This window comes from Tachyglossus aculeatus, chromosome 11, assembly GCF_015852505.1.
Source record: "Tachyglossus aculeatus isolate mTacAcu1 chromosome 11, mTacAcu1.pri, whole genome shotgun sequence".
NCBI lineage: Eukaryota > Metazoa > Chordata > Mammalia > Monotremata > Tachyglossidae > Tachyglossus > Tachyglossus aculeatus.
Window position 1 is genome coordinate 28381898 of NC_052076.1, and position 19667 is coordinate 28401564.

The 19667-nt window shown below is 46.4% G+C and overlaps 1 protein-coding gene and 1 non-coding gene across 2 annotated transcripts in view; one reads left to right on the forward strand and one right to left on the reverse strand.

The window, feature by feature from the left end:
- Positions 1-3411: 3411 nt before the first annotated feature.
- LOC119935474 lies at positions 3412-3549 on the reverse strand. The gene has a single exon (XR_005453355.1). It is a non-coding gene; the product is annotated as a small nucleolar RNA SNORA7 (small nucleolar RNA).
- A 13177-nt stretch (positions 3550-16726) lies between these two features.
- Positions 16727-19667, forward strand: part of SKAP1 (src kinase associated phosphoprotein 1) — a 413802-nt gene continuing 410861 nt past the window's right edge. The window contains exon 1 of the mRNA XM_038754037.1: positions 16727-16848. Within this exon, the coding sequence (XP_038609965.1) occupies positions 16800-16848 (49 nt within the window). The 5' untranslated portion in view covers positions 16727-16799. The remainder of the gene's footprint in view (positions 16849-19667) is intronic.

Below are 19667 nucleotides of genomic sequence, written 5' to 3' on the forward strand. Positions count from 1 at the left end.
GGACAAACTCTCCGTATTACACAGTCTAAACAGAAGAGAGAACAGGTATTTAATCCCCATTCTACAGCTGAGGAAAGTGAGGCACCAAGAAGTGAAGTGACTTACTCAAGGTCACATGGCAGGGAATTTGCAGAGTCAAGATTAGAACTCAAGTCTTCTGTGCACTTTCCACTAAGCCATGCTCTTTGTCAAGGGAGAAGGGAAAAAAAAATCAATTAATCAATCAGTGGTATATACTGAGTGCTTACTGTGTGCAGAGCAGAGTTGGTTGACACATTTCCTGCCCACAAGGAGCTTACAATCTAGAGAGGAGCTTACAATCTGGATCACAGCAGTTACTGGGCTGAGAAGCAGTTTGTCCTAGTGGAAAGAAGATGGGCCTGTGAGTCAGAGGGACCTGGGTTCTAATCCCAGCTCTACCACTCATCTGCTAGGTGACCTAGAGCAAGTCACCTCACTTCTCTGGGCCCCAGTTCCCTAATCTGTAAAATGGGGATTAAGACCGTGAGTCCCATGTGGGACAGGGACTGGACCAACCCAATTAGTTTGTATCAACGCCAGTGCTTAGTACAGTGTCTGGTACATACTAAGCGCTGAACAAACACCACAATTATTATGATATTGATTCTTATTTTTAGGGTTGCCTTCAGTATTGCCACTTGTCTGCTGTGTGACCTTGGGCAAGTCACTTACCTTCTCTGTGCCTCAGTTACCTCATCTGTAAAATGAGGATCGAGTCTGGGAGCCCCCAGGGACTGTGTCCAACCTAATTTACCTGTATCCACCCCAGTGTTTAGTACAGTGCCTAACACATAGTAAACACTTAGCAAGTACCGTAATTATTATTATTATCATTGCGTAATTCTAAGGGACTGCCTATAGTTTATGAGTGTGCCTCCTTCCCCTTTTTTGGCAAGATCAAGGGGTGTTGCCCACTTTAAAATCAGGACTATTGCAAGATAATAATAATTCTGGTATTTGTTAAGTGCTTACTGTGTGCCAGGCACTGTACTAAGCACTGGGGTGGATACAAATAAATCAGGTTGGACACAGTCCCTATCCCATGTGGGGCTCATAGTCTTAATTCCCATTTTACGGATGAGGAAACTGAGGCACAGAGAAGAAATGATAACAATAATACTAATAATGGTATTTGTTAAGCATTTACTATGTGCCAAGCACTGTTCTAAGCTCTGGGGTAGATACAAGGTAATCAGGTTGTCCCTCATGGGGCTTAGAGTCTTAATCCCCATTTTCCAGATGAAGGAACTGAGGCACAGAGAAGTTAAGTGACTTGACCAAAGGTCACACAGCAGACAAGTGAAGCAGCGTGGCTCAGTGGAAAGAGCATGGACTTTGGAGTCAGAGGTCAGAGGTTTGAATCCCGGCTCTGCCAACTGTCAGTTGTGTGACTTTTGGGCAAGTCACTTAACTTCTCTGTGCCTCAGTTACCTCATCTGTAAAATGGGGATGAAGACTGTAAGTCCCCCTGTGGGACAACCTGATCACCTTGTAACCTCCCCAGCGCTTAGAACAGTGCTTTGCACATAGTAAGCACTTAATAAATGTCATTATTATTATTATTATTGTTATTAAGTGACCAAGCCAGGATTAGAACCCAAGACCTGTGACTCCCATTTTACAGATGAAGAAACTGAGGCACAGAGAAGCAATGATAATAATAATAATAAAATTAATGGTATTTGTTAAGCATTTACTATGTGCCAAGCACTATTCTAAGCTCTGGGGTAGATACAAGGTAATCAGGTTGTCCCTCATGGGGCTCACAGTCTTAATCCGCATTTTCCAGATGAAGGAACTGAGGCACAGAGAAGTTAAGTGACTTGCCCAAAGGCCACACAGCAGACAAGTGGTCGAGCCAGGATTAGAACCCACAACCTTCTGTCTCCCAGACTCGGGCTCTATCCGCTGTGCCATGCTGCCCTTGTATACTGAATATCAAGGAGATTCAGATGGGGAAGACCAAGGCAACGGGTAGAGAAAGTTAGGGAGGGAGGGAGGGATCGAAACAGTGGCTCCCTTGGTCGGGCCAGGACTCTTAATGAACTGCACGGTTCTTCTCCTCATTAGGCCCCTGCGTTGTCAATAAAAGAGTCAATAAAAGCAGTTGATGGGGTTGGGAGAGAGAGGCTTCTCAAGGGCTAGAGGCCACTTCCAACAGCAACAGGCCTTGCTGCTGCCAACGGATCGATATCTCTCTCTGAATTAAGTCCGAGCTTAGAAGAGAGGCAGCCTAGCCTAGTGGAAAGTGCACGGGAGGCGGAAGCCCGCGTTCATTCATTCAATTGTGTCTGCTGAGCGCTCACTGTGTGCTGAGCACTGTACTAAGCGCTTGGGAGAGTACAATATAAGAATAAACACATTCCCTGCCCACAACGAACTTACAGGATAGAAGGGGAGAAAAGTCTAGAGGGTTCATTCATTCAATCGTATTTATTGAGCGCTTACTGTGTGCAGAGCACTGTACTAAGCGCTTGGGAAGTACAAGTTGGCAACACAGAGACAGTCCCTACCCAACAACGGGCTTACAGTCTAGAAGGGGGAGACAAACAACAAAACAAAACGTGGACAGGTGTCAAGTCGACAGAATAATAATAATAATAATAATAATAATAATAATAATGATGGCATTTATTAAGCACTTACTATGTGCAAAGCACTGTTCTAAGCACTGGGGAGGTTACAAGGTGAACAGGTTGTCCCATGGGGGGCTCACAGTCTTCATCCTCATTTTACAGATGAGGTAGCTGAGGCACAGAGAACTGAAGTGACTTGCCCAAAGTCACGCAGCTGACAAGTGGCAGAGCCGGGATTTGAACCCATGACTTCTGACTCCAAAGCCTGGGCTCTTTTCACTGAGCCTTGCTGCTTAATCCACCCCCAGCCTACTGGGTGACCTTTGGCAACTCTCTGGGCTTCAGCTTCCTCACGTCCAAAATGAGGACGGAAAAGCAGTGTGGTCCGACGGATCGAACTCAGGTCTGGGAGTCTCCAGGACCCGGATTCTAATCCCGGCTCCACCACTTGTCTGCCGTCTGGCCTTGGACAAGTTGTTTCACATCTCTGTGCCTCATTTCCCTCATCTGGAAAACGGGGATGAAGACTGTGAGCCCCATGTGGGACGTGGACTGCGTCCAACCTGATTATCTTGTGTCTACCCCAGCTCTTGTCTTATGCTGTTGAGTCATTTCCGACCCATAGCAACACCACGGACACATGTCTCCCAGAACGCCTCGCTCTCCACCTGCAATTGTTTTGGTAGTGGATCCAGAGAGTTTTCTTGGCAAAAATCCGGAAGTGGTTTACCATTGCCACCTTCCGTGCAGTAAACTTGAGTCTCTGCCCTCGACTCTCTCCCGTGCCGCTACTGCTCTGCACGGGTGAGTTTTGACTTGTAGCAGATTACCTTCCACTCGCTAGCCACTGGCCAAGCTAGGAATGGAATGGGTAGGCCTCTGCTTGACTCTCCCTCCCGTAGCCGAGACTGGTAGAGTACTGGAAACTCTCCGGGTGCGACCCTCAGAGGGGACCCCAGCTCTTGGTACATACTAAATACTTACTAAGACATAGAGTGACCTAGTGGAGAAAGCACAGGCCTTGGAGTCAGAAGGACCTGTATTCTATTCCCGAGTCTGCCAATTGCCTACTGGGTGACCTTCGGCAAATCACTTAACTTCTCTTTGCCTCAGTTGCCTCAACTGTAAAATGGGTATAACTCTTCTCCCCCCTACCTAGACTCTGAGCCCGATATGAAACAGGGAATGTGTCTGACCTAATTAACTTGAACCTATCCCACTGTTTAAAATTGTGCTTGACACATAGTAAGTGCTTAACAAATACTATTAAAAAAATGATATCTTAGCATCACTTAGCCTGGAAATCAACTGTTTCCATGCTCAGTTTTCCTTTCCCTTTCTAAGCTTTCCTAGCCAGATCATCTTCTAAAAGATATCTGAGAATTCCTCCTGGTTAGTGCCATTTTCCTGGAGCCTAGATGCTAACTGTCTTAGTTGCCTTAACTGCCTTCTGCCAGGGCTGTCTCCCCCTCTATACTGTAAGCTTACTGTGGGCAGGGAATGTGTCTACTAACTCGGTTATATTGTTAATATTGTGCTCTCCCAAGTGCTCAGTAAAGTGCTCTGCATGCAGTAAGCGCTCAATAAATATGATTGATTGACTGATTGATTTCCAGTCTCCCCACCACACTCACAGTGCCCAGGACTACCAGAAATCAGCCTGAATCAATCGATGGTATTAATTGACTTGCCCAAGATCACACAGCAAGCAATTGGCAGAGCCGGGATTAGAACCGAGGTCCTCCAACTCCCAGGACCATGCTCCTTCCCCTAAGCCACGCTGCTTCCTGATCTCATACCCTGATCTCGCCTGTCTCACCGCTGACCCCTCACTCACATCCTCCCTCCGGCCTGGAACTCTCTCCCTCTTCACATCAAAAAGACCACCACTCTCTCCACCTTCAAAGCCATCTTAAAATCACAGTCATTCAATCATATTTCATTCAATCTTATTTATTTAGCTCTTATGCTAAGCACTGAACTAAGTGCTTGACATGTCCTCCAAGAGGCCTTCCCTGACTAAGCCATCATTTCTCCTATTTGCCTTTCCTTCTGGGTCACTTAAGCACAAGAATCCATCCCCCTTAAGCACTTGATAACCTCAGTTACCTCATCCCACCCCTGAAGCCCCTTTGTCCATATTTTACACTCTGTCATTTCCCCTATCTTTAATATATTTTAATGTTCATTCTTTCGTTCATTCAATCATATTTACTGAGCACTTACTGTATGCAGAGCACTGTACTAAGCGCTTGGAAAGTACAATTCAGCAATAAAGAGAGACAATACCTGGCCACACTAGATTTACAGTCTAGAAGAGAGGAGACAGACATCAAAACATGCAAACAGGCATCAATATAAATTAATTGAATTATAGATATATACACAGCAAAACAAGTAAACAGGGATGATGATGATGATGATATTTGCTAAGCACTCACTATGTGCCAAGCACTGTTCTAAGTGCTGGGGTAGATACAAGGTAATCAGATTGTCTTACATGGGGTTCATAGTCTTAATCCCAATTTTACAGATGAGGGAACTGAGGCACAGAGAAGTTAGGTGACTTGCCCAAAGTCACACAATATAAATCAATAGAAATAAATAGAATAGAGTAGTATAATACTAGTAAATAGTACAGAGCTCTGCCCACAGTAAGAACTTGATAAATACTATTAGCTGATTTATTGACTGGGAATATATCTTGTGCTCCTTTTATACTTCCCTGTAGTTTATGACAGTGCATTGCATTTGGTAGGCACTGAATAAATACCATTACCCCACCACCACAACTATGACCTTGCCCCCTCCTAACTCACCTCCCTTCTCTCCTTCTACAGCCCAGCTCACCCTCTCCGCTCCAATGCCACCACTAACCTCCTCACTGGGCCTCATTCTCACTTGTCCCGTCGTCTACCCCTGGCCCACGCCCTACCCATGGCCTGGAATGCCGTCCCTCCACACATCCACCAAACTAGCTCTCTTCCTCCCTTCAAAGTCCTACTGAGAGCTCACCTCCTCCAGGAAGCCTTCCCAGGAGGAGTCCCCCTTTTCCTCTCCTCTTCCTCCCCTTCCCATCACCCCCCCTCCCTCTCTCTGCCCTACCCCTTTCCCTATGCTAACCCTTTCCCCTCCCCACAACACTTGTGTATATTTATACATATTTATTACTCTATTTTATTGATGATGTGTATATAGCTATAATTCTATTTATTCTAATGGTATTGACAACTGTCTACTTGTTTTGTTTTGTTGTCTGTCTCCCCCTTCTAGACTGTGAGCCTGTTGTTGGGTAGGGACCATCTCTATATGTTGCCGATTTGTACTTCCCAAGTGCTTAGTACAGTGCTCTGCACACAGTAAGTGCTCAATAAATACAATTGAATGAATGAATGAATGAATGAATCCCACCTACTACTACTACTGCTACTACTACTTTTTAAAATTATGGTATTCTTAAGTACTTTCTGTGTGCCAGGTACTGAGCTAATAATTGGGGGTAGATACAAGCTACAACTATTACTACAATTTCTACTACTACTACTATTATTAATACCACTGCTACTATTTCAACAGTAAGCCCTCAATAAATACTATAAATTGACTGATGAGAATGAAGGATTTAAAAATGGAAAGGATGAGTGGGGAATGGAGAAAGATGTTTTAAAACGTCTTTGGCAGGGGAACTTCTAGGCTGTAGGATTACACGTTTTTCCTGAGAGCAAGAGAAAGGGACCACTTTTTTATGGCATTTATTATGCACTTACTATGTGCCAGGCACTGTACTAAGCACAGGGGTAGATACAGGCTAATCAGGTTGGAAGCAGTCCATGTCCCACATGGGGCTCACAGTATTAATCACCATTTTACTGATGAGGGAACTGAAGCACAGAGAAGTGAAGTGACTTGCCCAAGGCTACATAGCAGACAAGTGACAGAGCCGGGATTAGGACCCAGGTTCTTCTGACCCCTAGCTTTGTCCACTAGGCCATGCGACTTCAAAGTAGCCGAAGACCTGTGTAGTCTGCTCCTGAAGTGGGGAAACATGGGGAAGTTGTGTGTATTTTTTTTTCATCACACTTGTTAAGCAGTTACTACGTGCCAAGCACTGCTAAATTCATTCATTCATTCAATCAATCGTATTTATTGAGCACTTACTGTGTGCAGAGCACTGTACTAAGCACTTGGGAAAGTACAATCCAGCAATAAAGAGAGACAATCCCTGCCCACAATGAGTTCACTGCTAAATAATAATAATAATGGTATTTGTTAAGGGCTTACTATGTGTCAAGCACTGTTCTAAGCACTGGGATAGGTACCAGGTAATCAGGTTGTCCTGAGTGGGGCTCAAAGTCTTAATCCCCATTTTACAGAGGAGGAAACTGAGAAGTGAAGTGACTTGCCCAAAGTCACACAACTGATAAGTGGAGGAGCCGGGATTAGAACCCACGACATCTGACTTCCGAGCCCTGGGTCTTGCCACTAAGCCACTCTGCTTCTCACTGCTTCTGCTAAATGCTGAGGTAGATGCAAGCGAATCAGGTTGGAAAACAGTCCCAGCTTCACATGGGGCTCACAGTCTAAGTAGGAGGGAGTAGGATTCAATCCCCATTTAAAGATGGGGTAACCTAGGCACAGAGAAGTTAAGTGACTTGCCCAAGGTCACCCAGCAGACACGTCGCAGATTCGGGGTTAGAATCCTGGACTTCTGACTCCCAGATCCGAGCTCTTTCCATTAGGCCGCTCTGTTTCCCTCGCTGTCTTCTCTCCACTGGGTAGATGTGTGCCTTTTCCCTTTTTGCCCCCAAGCCGACACCCTTTTCTTATCTAATTACGAGAAGTTTCAGATGAATCTTAGGTTCTCTGAGCCACAGGCCTGTTATCAGCAAGGGCTTTGTGATCTAACCTTGTTACTCTTTTGCTTCGAACCTTCAAATTGAGCGGCAGCTGAGAGGAGACTTCTAAGCACTTACCAGAGTAGGGGAAGTGGAGAAAGATGGGGGCTGTGAGGAGCTGAGTGGGGGAGCGAGCTGATGGCCACCATCGCCTGCTTCTGTGCCAGGTCGACGGCCGTGTAGTACCCCGCGGAACGGGACCATTGGGGAACCCGTCGACAGCTGCCCGCCCCCGCCGATGCTTTGACGTTTCCGACGGAGCAGCAAAGGACCCTTGACGCTCACATTTCTCTTCGAGTCCCTCAAGCTCCTCAAAGGCTCCTTGGTGCGGTTTCCATGACTACCCCCAATCAGATCTGGCTTCTGGTGAAATTGGATTTCAAAGCAGGACGAGCCTTCAAAGGAATTTGTCCATTTAACAGAATGTCATTAGGAGCGAGGTCGGCTGCTGAACCTGGGCCTTAGGATGAGGATGATTAAGGTGGGGCCATTATTAGGTGCGGAGGCAGGGTTTTCGTCTGCCGTGCAGAATCCTTGATGCAACATGACAACGCTGTATTGGAAACCGCCAGTCAAGCGGCAAGCCGCTCGCTGCCCCCTTGCCTCCCCCCTCTGAGCCGGTGGATTCACCGGGTGGGAAAAGGATTTGGAAAATCTGTGAAATGAGTTTCTGTGGTTCTCAACTGGCAGGATTGGCTGCTCTGTGATAGGCAATGAGGCTCAGGAGGATGGGTGTTTGGTTCTTCGGGCCTTTTGTTTGCCTTTGGCCAGAAGTGCCAACTTTTCATTTTGATCGTGAAGGAGAAGTTGGGGTGCAGCTTCAAGGAGTCAGGATTTCACCCACCCCACCACTTCCAGTGTACAGGGATGAAATGAAAACATCACTAGGTTCACCATCAATGGCATTTATTGCACACCTTCAATGAGCAGCATGTACTGAGAAGCAGTGTGGCCCAGTGGAAAGAGCACGGGACTGGGTGTCACAGGACCTGGGTTATAATCCCCGCTCTGCCACTTGTCTGTTGTGTGACCTTGGGCAAATTCCTTCACTTCTCTGGGCCTCAGTTACCTCATCTGTAAAATGGGGATTCAGTACCAGCTGTCTACAACTTGGCCTGTGAGCCCCCTGCAGGACGGGAACTGTGTCTGAGCTGATTGTCGTGTGTCTACTCCAACGCTTAATAAAGTGCTTGGCACATAGGAAGTGCTTAATAAATGCCACAGTTAATAAAAATAGAAAATTGTGGTATTTGTTTAGTGCTTATCATACGCCAAGCACTGTACTAAGCGCTGGGGTAGATACGCAATAATCAGGTCCCACATGTGGTTCCCCCATTTTAGAGATGGGGGAACTGAGGCACAGAGAAGTTAAGTGACTTGCCCAAGATCACACAGTAGGTAAATGGCAGAGCTGAGATTGGGACCCATGTCCTCTGACTCCTAAACTCATACACTTTCCACTAAGCCATGTTGTTACTCTAATTTGTTCTAATGGGTTCTAATCCCGGCTCCGCCCCTTGTCAGATGTGTGACTTTGGGCAGGTCACTTCACTTCTCTGTGCCTCAGTTACCTCATCTGTAAAATGGGGATTAAGACTGTGAGCCCCACATGGGACAACCTGATAACCTTGTATCTCCCCCAGCACTTAGAACAGTACTTGGTACATAGAAAGTGCTTAACAAATACCATCACCATATAGTAAATGTGTAACACATATAGTAATTATTTCATTATGCTTTCTATGTGCCCAATATCATATTTAATTCCTTATGATTATTAATATGTGCCAAGCACTGGACTAAATGCTAGGCTAGATACGACACAGTCCCTGTGCCAAGTAGGGTCCCCAGTCAAAGCAGGAAGGGGAACAGGTACGGAATCCCCATTTTACAAATGAGGAAATGGAGCCAAAGAAAAGGTCCTTGTTGGCTGGGATTGCCTATACCAACTTTATTATATTGTATTTTCCCAAGTGCTTAGTACAGTGCTCTGCACACAGTAAACTCTCAAATGAATATGATTAAGCGACTTGCCAAGGTGACGCAGAAGGTAAAGGGGCAGAGCCAGGGTCAGAAACCAAGTCCTCGGACTCCTGGGCCCGAGCTCTTTTCCCTAGGCCACACTGCTCACTATGCCGGTTTCCTCAACTGTAAAAGTGGAAATAATATCTCCGTTTTCCTATCTCAGGGGGATGTTGGAAGTTCATAATAAAGTGCTTAATGAATACCACAATTATTACAAAAATGGTATAAGTAATGTGAAAACAGTATGGATGCAGCATTGCCTAGGGGATAGATCACAGGCCTGGGAATCAAGAGGACCCGGGTTCTAATCCAGTCTTCGCCACTTGTCTGTTGTGTGACCTTGGGCCAGTCACTTCACTTCTATGGGCCTCAGTTACCTCATCTGGATAATGGGGATTGAGGCCATGAGCCCTATGTGGGACAGGGACTGTGTCCAACCCGATATGCTTATATCCACCTCACCGCTTAATATAGTGCCTGCAACATAGTAAGCGCTTAACAAATACCATTAAAAAATGATATCTTAACATCACTCAGCCTGGAAATCAATTGTTTCCATGCTCAGTTTTCCTTTCCCTTTCTAAGCTTTCCTAGCCAGATCATCTTCTAAAAGATATCCGAGAATTCCTCCTGGTTAGTGCCATTTTCCTGGAGCCTAGATGCTAACTGTCTCAGTTGTCTTAACTGCCTTCTGCCAGGGCTGTCTCCCCCTCTATACTGTAAGCTCACTGTAGGCAGGGAATGTATCTACTAACTCGGTTATATTGTTAATATTGTGCTCTCCCAAGTGCTCAGTACAGTGCTCTGCATACAGTAAGTGCTCAATAAATATGATCGATTGATTAATTTCCAGTCTCCCCACCACACTCACAGTGCCCAGGACTACAGTTATTTACCACCTTGCCATCCGCCCAGCCATTTCCCACACTCAGTAAGCTTGTTCGTTACAGACTTAATCTTTTTTCACTGAGGGCACCCAGAAAGGAGGGCAGATGTAGGCTCGGTGGCGAAGGCAGACGATACACGCTTGGAGTCAGCAACATGTTCAGATAAAACTGAAAGGACCCATCGGAAATACCGGTAGGCCAGTTTCCTGAAAAGATCCGTTCGCTTGTGTTTCATTCAATCAAGCTGAGCAGCCCAGGGCTGTCCGCTTCGGAAAATTCTGCTTTCTGATTTTGGAGGGTCAGAAATGATGATTGTGCAATAGTAAGGGTTATCTAGATGGCCCTGGAGGGCACGTTGTAGCTCCAGGAGATGGTGAATCAATCAGTGGTATTTACTGAGTGCTTACTGTGAGCAGAGAACAGTACTAAGCACTTAGAAGAGTACAACATAGTTGATAGACATGCTCCCTGCCTACCATGAGCTTATATTCTACAGGTGGGTTGGAGGCAAACGAGCCAGTAATAATTGTAATGGTGGTAATGTTAAGCACTTATTATGTGCCAGGCTCTGTACTAAGCACTGGGGTGGATACAAGCCAATTGGGTTGGACATAGTCCCTATCCCACAGGGTGCTCACCGTCTCAATCCCTATTTTACAGATGAGGGAACTGAGGCCCAGAGAAGTGAAGTGATTTGCCCAAGGTCACACAGCAGATGAGAGAAGGAGCTGGGATTAGAAAGCCCTACTTCAAAGCCCTACTGAGAGCTCACTTCCTCCAGGAGGCCTTCCCAGACTGAGCCCCCTCGTTCCTCTCCCCCTTCTCCCCCTCCCCATCCCCCTGCCTTGCTTCCTTCCCCTCCCCACAGCACCTGTATATATGTATATATGTTTCTACATATTTATTACTCTATTTATTTATTTATTTTATTTGTACATATTTATTCTATTTATTTTATTTTGTTATTATGTTTTGTTTTGTTGTCTGTCTCCCCCTTCTAGACTGTGAGCCTGCTGTTGGGTAGGGACCGTCTCTATATGTTGCCAACTTGTACTTCCCAAGCGCTTAGTACAGTGCTCTGTACACAGTAAGCACTCAATAAATACGATTGAATGAATGAATGAATGAATACTAAGCGGGAAGTCCAGAGAAGTGAAGTGACTTGTCCAAAGTCACACAGCTGACAAGGGGCAGAGTCGGGATTCGTATATATGTATATATGTTTGTACGTATTTATTACTCTATTTATTTATTTATTTCTTTTATTTGTACATATTTATTTTATTTTGTTAATATGTTTTGTTTTGTTGTCTGTCTCCCCCTTCTAGACTGTGAGCCCGCTGTTGGGTAGGGACCGCCTCTATATGTTGCCAATTTGCACTTCCCAAGTGCTTAGTACAGTGCTCTGCACACAGTAAGCGCTCAATAAATACGATTGAATGAATGAATGAACCCACGACCTCTGACTCCCAAGCCCGGGTTTTTTTTTAAATGGCATTTATTAAGCGCTTACCATGTGCAAAGCACTGTTCTAAGCGTTGGGAAGGTTACAAGGTGATCAGGTTGTTCCACAGGGGGCTCACAGTCTTAATCCCCATTTTACAGTTTAGGTAACTGACTCCCAAGCCCGGTTTTTTTAATGGCATTTATTAAGCGCTTACTATGTGCAAAGCACTGTTCTAAGCACTGGGAAGGTTACAAGATGATCAGTTTGTTTCACGGGGGGCTCACAGGCTTAATCCCCATTTTACAGATGAGGTAACTGACTCCCAAGCCCGGGTTTTTTTTTTAAATGACATTTATTAAGCGCTTACTATGTGCAAAGCACTGTTCTAAGCGCTGGGAAGGTTACAAGATGATCAGTTTGTTTCACGGGGGGCTCACAGGCTTAATCCCCATTTTACAGATGAGGTAACTGACTCCCAAGCCCGGGTTTTTTTTTAAAATGACATTTATTAAGCGCTTACTATGTGCAAAGCACTGTTCTAAGCACTGGGAAGGTTACAAGGTGATCAGGTTGTCCCACGGGGGGCTCACAGTCTTCATCCCCGTTTTACAGATGAGGTAACTGAGGCCCAGAGAATAATGATGGCATTTATTAGAGAAGCAGTGTGGCTCAGTGGAAAGAGCCCGGGCTCTGGAGTCAGAGGTCATGGGTTCGAATCCCTGCTCCGCCACATGTCTGCTGTGTGACTGTGGGCAAGTCACTTCACTTCTCTGGGCCTCAGTTACCTCATCTGTAAAATGGGGATTAAGACTGTGAGGCCCCCGTGGGACAACCTGATTACCTTGTAACCTCCCCAGCTCTTAAAACAGTGCTTTGCACATAGTAAGTGCTTAACAAATGCCATCATCATTATTATTATTATTATGTGCAAAGCACTGTTCTAAGAGCTGGGGAGGTAACAAGGTGATCAAGTTGTCCCACGGGGGGCTCACAGTCTTAATCCCCGTTTTACAGATGAGGTCACTGAGGCCCATTCATTCATTCAATTGTATTTATTGAGCGCTTACTGTGTGCAGAGCACTGTACTAAGCGCTTGGGAAGTACAAGTTGGCAACATATAGAGACGGTCCCTACCCAACATGGGCTCACAGTCTAGAAGGGGCCCAGAGAAGTGAAATCCCACGGAGCCCTACTGAGAGCTCACCTCCTCCAGGAGGCCTTCCCAAACTGAGCCCCCTCCTTCCTCTCCCACTCCTCCCCATCACCCCCTTACCTCCTTCCCCTCTCCACAGCACCTGTATACATGTATATATGTTTGTACATATTTATTACTCTATTTATTTATTTATTTTATTTGTACATATTTATTCTATTTATTTTATTTGGTTAATATGTTTTGTTTTGTTCTCTGTCTCCCCCTTCTAGACTGTGAGCCTGCTGTTGGGTAAGGACCATCTCTAGATGTTGCCAACTTGTCCTTCCCAAGCGCTCAGTGCAGTGCTCTGCACACAGTAAGCGTTCAATAAATACGATTGAATGATGAATGAATGAATATGTTGCCAACTTGTCCTTCCCAAGCGCTTAGTGCAGCGCTCTGCACACAGTAAGCGCTCAATAAATACGATTGAATGAATGAATGAATATGTTGCCAACGTGTCCTTCCCAAGCGCTTAGTGCAGCGCTCTGCACGCAGTAAGCGCTCAATAAATACGATTGAATGAATGAATATGTTGCCAACTTGTCCTTCCCAAGCGCTTAGTGCAGTGCTCTGCACACAGTAAGCGCTCAATAAATGACTGAATGAAGGAATACGTTGCCAACTTGTCCTTTTCCCAAGCGCTTAGTGCAGGGCTCTGCACACAGTAAGCGCTCCATAAATATGATTGAATGAATGAATATGTTGCCAACTTGTCCTTCCCAAGCGCTTAGTGCAGCGCTCTGCACACAGTAAGCGCTCCATAACTATGACTGAATGAATGAATATGTTGCCAACTTGTATGTCCCAAGCGCTTAGTGCAGCACTCTGCACACAGTAAGTGCTCCATAAATATGATTGAATGAATGAATATATTGCCAACTTGTCCTTCCCAAGCGCTTAGCGCAGCGCTCTGCACACAGTAAGCGCTCCATAAATATGATTGAATGAATGAATGAATGAATATGTTGCCAACTTGTCCTTCCCAAGAGCTTAGTGCAGCGCTCTGCACACAGTAAGCGCTCCATAAATATGATTGAATGAATGAATACGTTGCCAACTTGTACGTCCCAAGCGCTTAGTGCAGCGCTCTGCACGCAGTAAGTGCTCAATAAATATGATTGAATGAATGAATATGTTGCCAACTTGTCCTTCCCAAGCGCTTAGTGCAGCGCTCTGCACACAGTAAGCGCTCAATAAGGAGGCCTTCCCAGACTGAGCCCCCTCCTTCCTCTCGCCCTCCTCCCCCTCCCCATCGCCCCGCCTTACCTCTTTCCCCTCCCCAGGGCACCTGTATATATGTATGTATGTTTGTACATATTTATTACTCTATTTATTTATTTATTTTACTTGTACATATTCATTCTATTTATTTTATTTTATTAATATGTCTTGTTTTGTTGTCTGTCTCCCCCTTCTAGACTGTGAGCCTGCTGTAGGGTAGGGACTTGTCAGTAAATAAATACGATTGTCTTTTAGACTGTGAGCCCACTGTTGAGTAGGGACTGTCTCTATATTTTGCCAACTTGTACTTCCCAAGCGCTTAGTACAGTGCTCTGCACACAGTAAGCGCTCAATAAATACGACATTGATTGAATGAATGATGTTGCCAACTTGTCCTTCCCAAGCGCTTAGTGCATCGCTCTCCACCCAGTTAGCGCTCCATAAATATGATTGAATGAATGAATATATTGCCAACTTGTACTTCCCAAGCGCTTAGTGCAGCGCTCTGCACACAGTAAGCGCTCGATAAATACGATTGAATGAATACATTGCCAACTTGTCCTTCCCAAGCGCTTAGTGCAGCACTCTGCACACAGTAAGCGCTCCATAAATATGATTGAATTAATGAATATGTTGCCAACTTGTATGTCCCAAGCGCTTAGTGCAGCGCTCTGCACGCAGTAAGCGCTCAATAAATACGATTGAATGAATGAATATGTTGCCAACTTGTCCTTCCCAAGCGCTTAGTGCAGCGCTCTGCACAGTAAGTGCTCCATAAATGATTGAATGAATGAATGAATGAATATGTTGCCAACTTGTCCTTCCCAAGCGCTTAGTGCAGCGCTCTGCACACAGTAAGCGCTCAATAAATGCGATTGAATGAACGAATACGTTGCCAACTTGTCCTTCCCAAGCGCTTAGTGCAGCACTCTGCACACAGTAAGCGCTCCATAAATACGATTGAATGAATGAATGAATATGTTGCCATCTTGTCCTTCCCAAGCGCTTAGTACAGCGCTCTGCACACAGTAAGCGCTCCATAAATATGATTGAATGACTGAATATGTTGTCAACTTGTCCTTCCCAAGCGCTTAGTGCAGCGCTCTGCACACAGTCAGCGCTCCATAAATATGATTGAATGAATGAATATGTTGCCAACTTGTACTTCCCAAGCGCTTAGCGTAGCGCTCTGCACACAGTAAGCGCTCAATACGATTGAATGAATGAATATGTTGCCAACTTGTCATTCTCAAGCGCTTAGTGCAGTGCTCTGCACACAGTAAGCGCTCCATAAATATGATTGAATGAATGAATGAATATGTTGCCAACTTGTCCTTCCCAAGCGCTTAGTGCAGCGCTCTGCACCCAGTAAGCGCTCAATAAATACGATTGAATGAATGAATATGTTGCCAACTTGTCCTTCCCAAGCGCTTAGTGCAGCACTCTGCACGCAGTAAGCGCTCAATAAATACGATTGAATGAATGAATATGTTGCCAACTTGTCCTTCCCAAGAGCTTAGTACAGCGCTCTGCACACAGTAAGCGCTCAATAAATACGATTGAATGAATGAATACGTTGCCAACTTGTCCTTCCCAAGCGCTTAGTGCAGCGCTCTGCACACAGTAAGCGCTCAATAAATACGATTGAATGAATGAATATGTTGCCAACTTGTCCTTCCCAAGCACTTAGTGCAGTGCTCTGCACACAGTAAGCGCTCCATAAATATGATTGAATGAATGAATGTTGCCAACTTGTCCTTCCCAAGCGCTTAGTGCAGTGCTCTGCACATAGTAAGCGCTCCATAAATATGACTGAATGAATGAATATGTTGCCAACTTGTACGTCCCAAGCGCTTAGTGCAGCGCTCTGCACACAGTAAGCGCTCCATAAATATGATTGAATGAATGAATGTTGCCAACTTGTCCTTCCCAAGCGCTTAGTGCAGTGCTCTGCACATAGTAAGCGCTCCATAAATATGACTGAATGAATGAATATGTTGCCAACTTGTACGTCCCAAGCGCTTAGTGCAGCGCTCTGCACCCAGTAAGCGCTCCATAAATATGATTGAATGAATGAATATGTTGCCAACTTGTCCTTCCCAAGCGCTTAGTGCAGCGCTCTGCACACGGTAAGCGCTCAATAAATACGACTGAATGAATGAATGAAGCGACTTGCCCAAAGTCAGGCAGCTGACAAGTGGCGGAGGCGGGATTTGAACCCACGACCTCCGACTCCAAAGCCCGGGCTCTTTCCACTGAGCCACGCGGGCGGGGCTCCGGCCGCGCTGATTGGCTGTGACCGACACAGGTGGGCCACGCCCCCCGCGCGCCCCCGCGCCCCCTCAACCTGCGCGTGCGCGCGCTGCTCCAGGCGCTCCCCATCCTCCCCCGCCCTGCAGGGTGCGCGCGCACGCGCCCCTTCTCGTGGTCCCCGCCCTAGCAGCATCAGCAGCATCATCAGCATCAGCATCAGCAGCAGCAGCAGCAGGTGCCTTGTCCCGCCCCACCGCCTCCTCCTCGTTCCTCCTCATGCAGGCCGGTCCCACCCTCCCCAAGGAGATCCGATGGATCCTGGAAGGTAACGTGGCCCGTCCCCCCAGTCAGTCGTACTTATGGAGCGCCCACTCAGTGCACAGCACTGTACTGAGCGCTTGGAAACTCCACTTGGGCAACAGAGACGATCCCCACCCAACAACGGGCCCTCCCTCTTCTTCCTCCGGGGCGGAGGAGGGCAAGGGCTCTTAGAGCTCTCTTAGCTCTCCACCCCTTGTCAGCTGTGTGACTTTGGGCCAGCCACTTCTTTTAGGAGCTTAGTAATAATAATCATCATCATCAATCATATTTATTGAGTGCTTACTGTGTGCCGAGCACTGTACTAAGCGCTTGGGAAGTACAAGTTGGCAACATATAGACTGTGAGCCCACAGTGAGACTGTGTGTTTTTAGACTGTGAGCCCACTGTTGGGTAGGGACTGTCTCTATATCATCATCAATCGTATTTATTGAGCGCTTACTATGTGCAGAGCACTGTACTAAGCGCTTGGGAAGTACAAATTGGCAATATATAGAGACAGTCCCTACCCAACAGTGGGCTCACAGTCTAAAAACACACAGTCTCACAGTCTCTATATGTTGCCAATTTGTACTTCCCAAGCGCTTAGTACAGTGCTTTCTGCACATAGTAAGCGCCCAATAAATGCGATTGATAAATACGATTGATGATATAGAGACAGTCCCTACCCAACAGTGGGCTCACAGTATTAAGCGCTTACTATGTGCAAAGCACTGTCCTAAGCGCTGGAGAGGTTACAAAGGGATCCGGTTGTTCCACGAGGGGCTCATAGTCTTAATCCCCATTTTACAGATGAGGTGACTGAGGCCCAGAGAAGTTAAGTGACTTGCCCAAAGTCACACAGCTGACAATGGGCAGAGCCGGGATTTGAACCCATGACCTCTGACTCCAAAGCCCGGGCTCTTTCCACTGAGCCAGTGCTGTGCACACAGTAAGCGCTCAATAAATACGATTGAATGAATGAAAGGGCCCAGCCTCGCCTCACACAAGCAGCGGGGCCTAGGGGATGGAGCCACTGGGTCACAAGTCCCCCGTTCCCAGGCCACATACCTGCTGGGTGACCTTGGCCAACTTTAATCCTGGTAATGATGGTATTTCTTAAGCGCTTACTCTGTGCCAAGCACTGTTCTAAACGCCGGTTCTTCTAGACTGTGAGCCCACTGTTGGGTAGGGACTGTCTCTGTATGTTGCCAACTTGTACTTCCCAAGCACCTGTTGGGTAGGGGCTGTCTCTATATGTTGCCAACTTGTACTTCCCAAGCGCTTAGTACAGTGCTCTGCACACAGTAAGCGCTCAATAAATACGATTGAATGAATGAAATGCAAGGTCATCAGGTTGTCCCACGTGGGGCTCACAGGCTTCATCAGAGATCAGAGGTCATGGGTTCTAATCCCTGCTCCACCGCTTGTCAGCTGTGTGACTTTGGGCAAGTCATTTCCCTTCTCTTAGGTGCTTAGTACAGTGCTCTGCACACAGTAAGCGCTCACAAGTCACTTCTCTGGGCCTCAGTGACGTCATCTGTAAAAGGAGGATTAAGACTGTGAGCCCCATGTGGGACAACCTGATCACTTTGTATTCCGCCCCCCCTGTGCTTAGAACAGTGTTTCGCACAGAGTAAGCGCTTAACAAATACCATTACCGTACCATTAGGATGAAGGGAAGCAGTGTGGCTTAGTGGCAAGAGCCCGGGCTTGGGAGTCAGAGGTCGTGGGTTCTAATTCCGTCTCCTCCACTTGTCAGCTGTGTGACTTTGGGCGAGTCGCTTCATTTCTCTGGGCCTCAGTTTCCTCATCTGTAAAGTGGGGATGAACCTGATATGAGCAAATAGAGTTGGACACAGTCTCTGTCCTATGTGGGGCTCCCAGTCTCAATCCCCATATTCCAGATGAGGGAACTGAGGCCCAGAGAAGTGAAGTGACTTGCCCGAGGTTACAGAGCAGACTAGTGTACTTGTCTGACAGGCCGTCCCATCGCAGGGCCTCCATCCCGGACCTCCCTCACACAGCTCCCACTCCAAATCTTCCTTCCCCTCAGCCTTTCCCATCCCACACCTCCCTATCCATAGTGTTCTGCATCTCTTTCCCGGAATCCCGGCTCCAGGCGTCTCCATCTTCTTCCCCAAGAACTCCTACCCCAGGCCAAGCACCTTCTTGCTCAGGATTTTCCATACTAGTTCTGGTAAAAGGCTTAGGGGAAGTCAGCCTCATTCAATCACATTTATTAAGTGCTTACTGTGTGCAGAGCACTGTACTAAGTGCTTGGGAAAGTACAATACAACAATGAGTGACAATCCCTGCTCACAACGAGCTCACAGTCTCCAGGAACTCTTCAGGGAGCCCTCATACACTAACTCACCAGGACCCAAGGGTTCTTCCTGAGCCAGATGTGCTTTCTAATAATAATAATAATAATAACTGTGGTATTTGTTAAGCGCCTGCTAAGTCAATCAATCCTATTTATTGAGCTGTGTGCAGAGCACTGTACTAAATGCTTGGGAGAGTGCAGTGTAACAACTGTGCCAAGCACTTTAGCCAAATGCTGGAGTAGATACAAGATGGTCAGGTCAGAAACAGTCTGTGTCCCAAATGGGGGTATTGATTAAGTGCTATGTGCAGAGCGCTCTACTAAGCACTTGGGAAAGTACAGTACAACAGAATTAGCAGACACATTCCCTCCCCATAACAAGCTTAAAGTCCAGAGTGGGAAGTAGGAGGGAGAATGTGCCTAGGAGTCAGAGGACCTCTCATTCAATAATTCAATTGTATTGACCGCTTTCTGTGTGCAGAACACTGTACTGAGTGCTTGGAAAGTACAATTCAGCAATT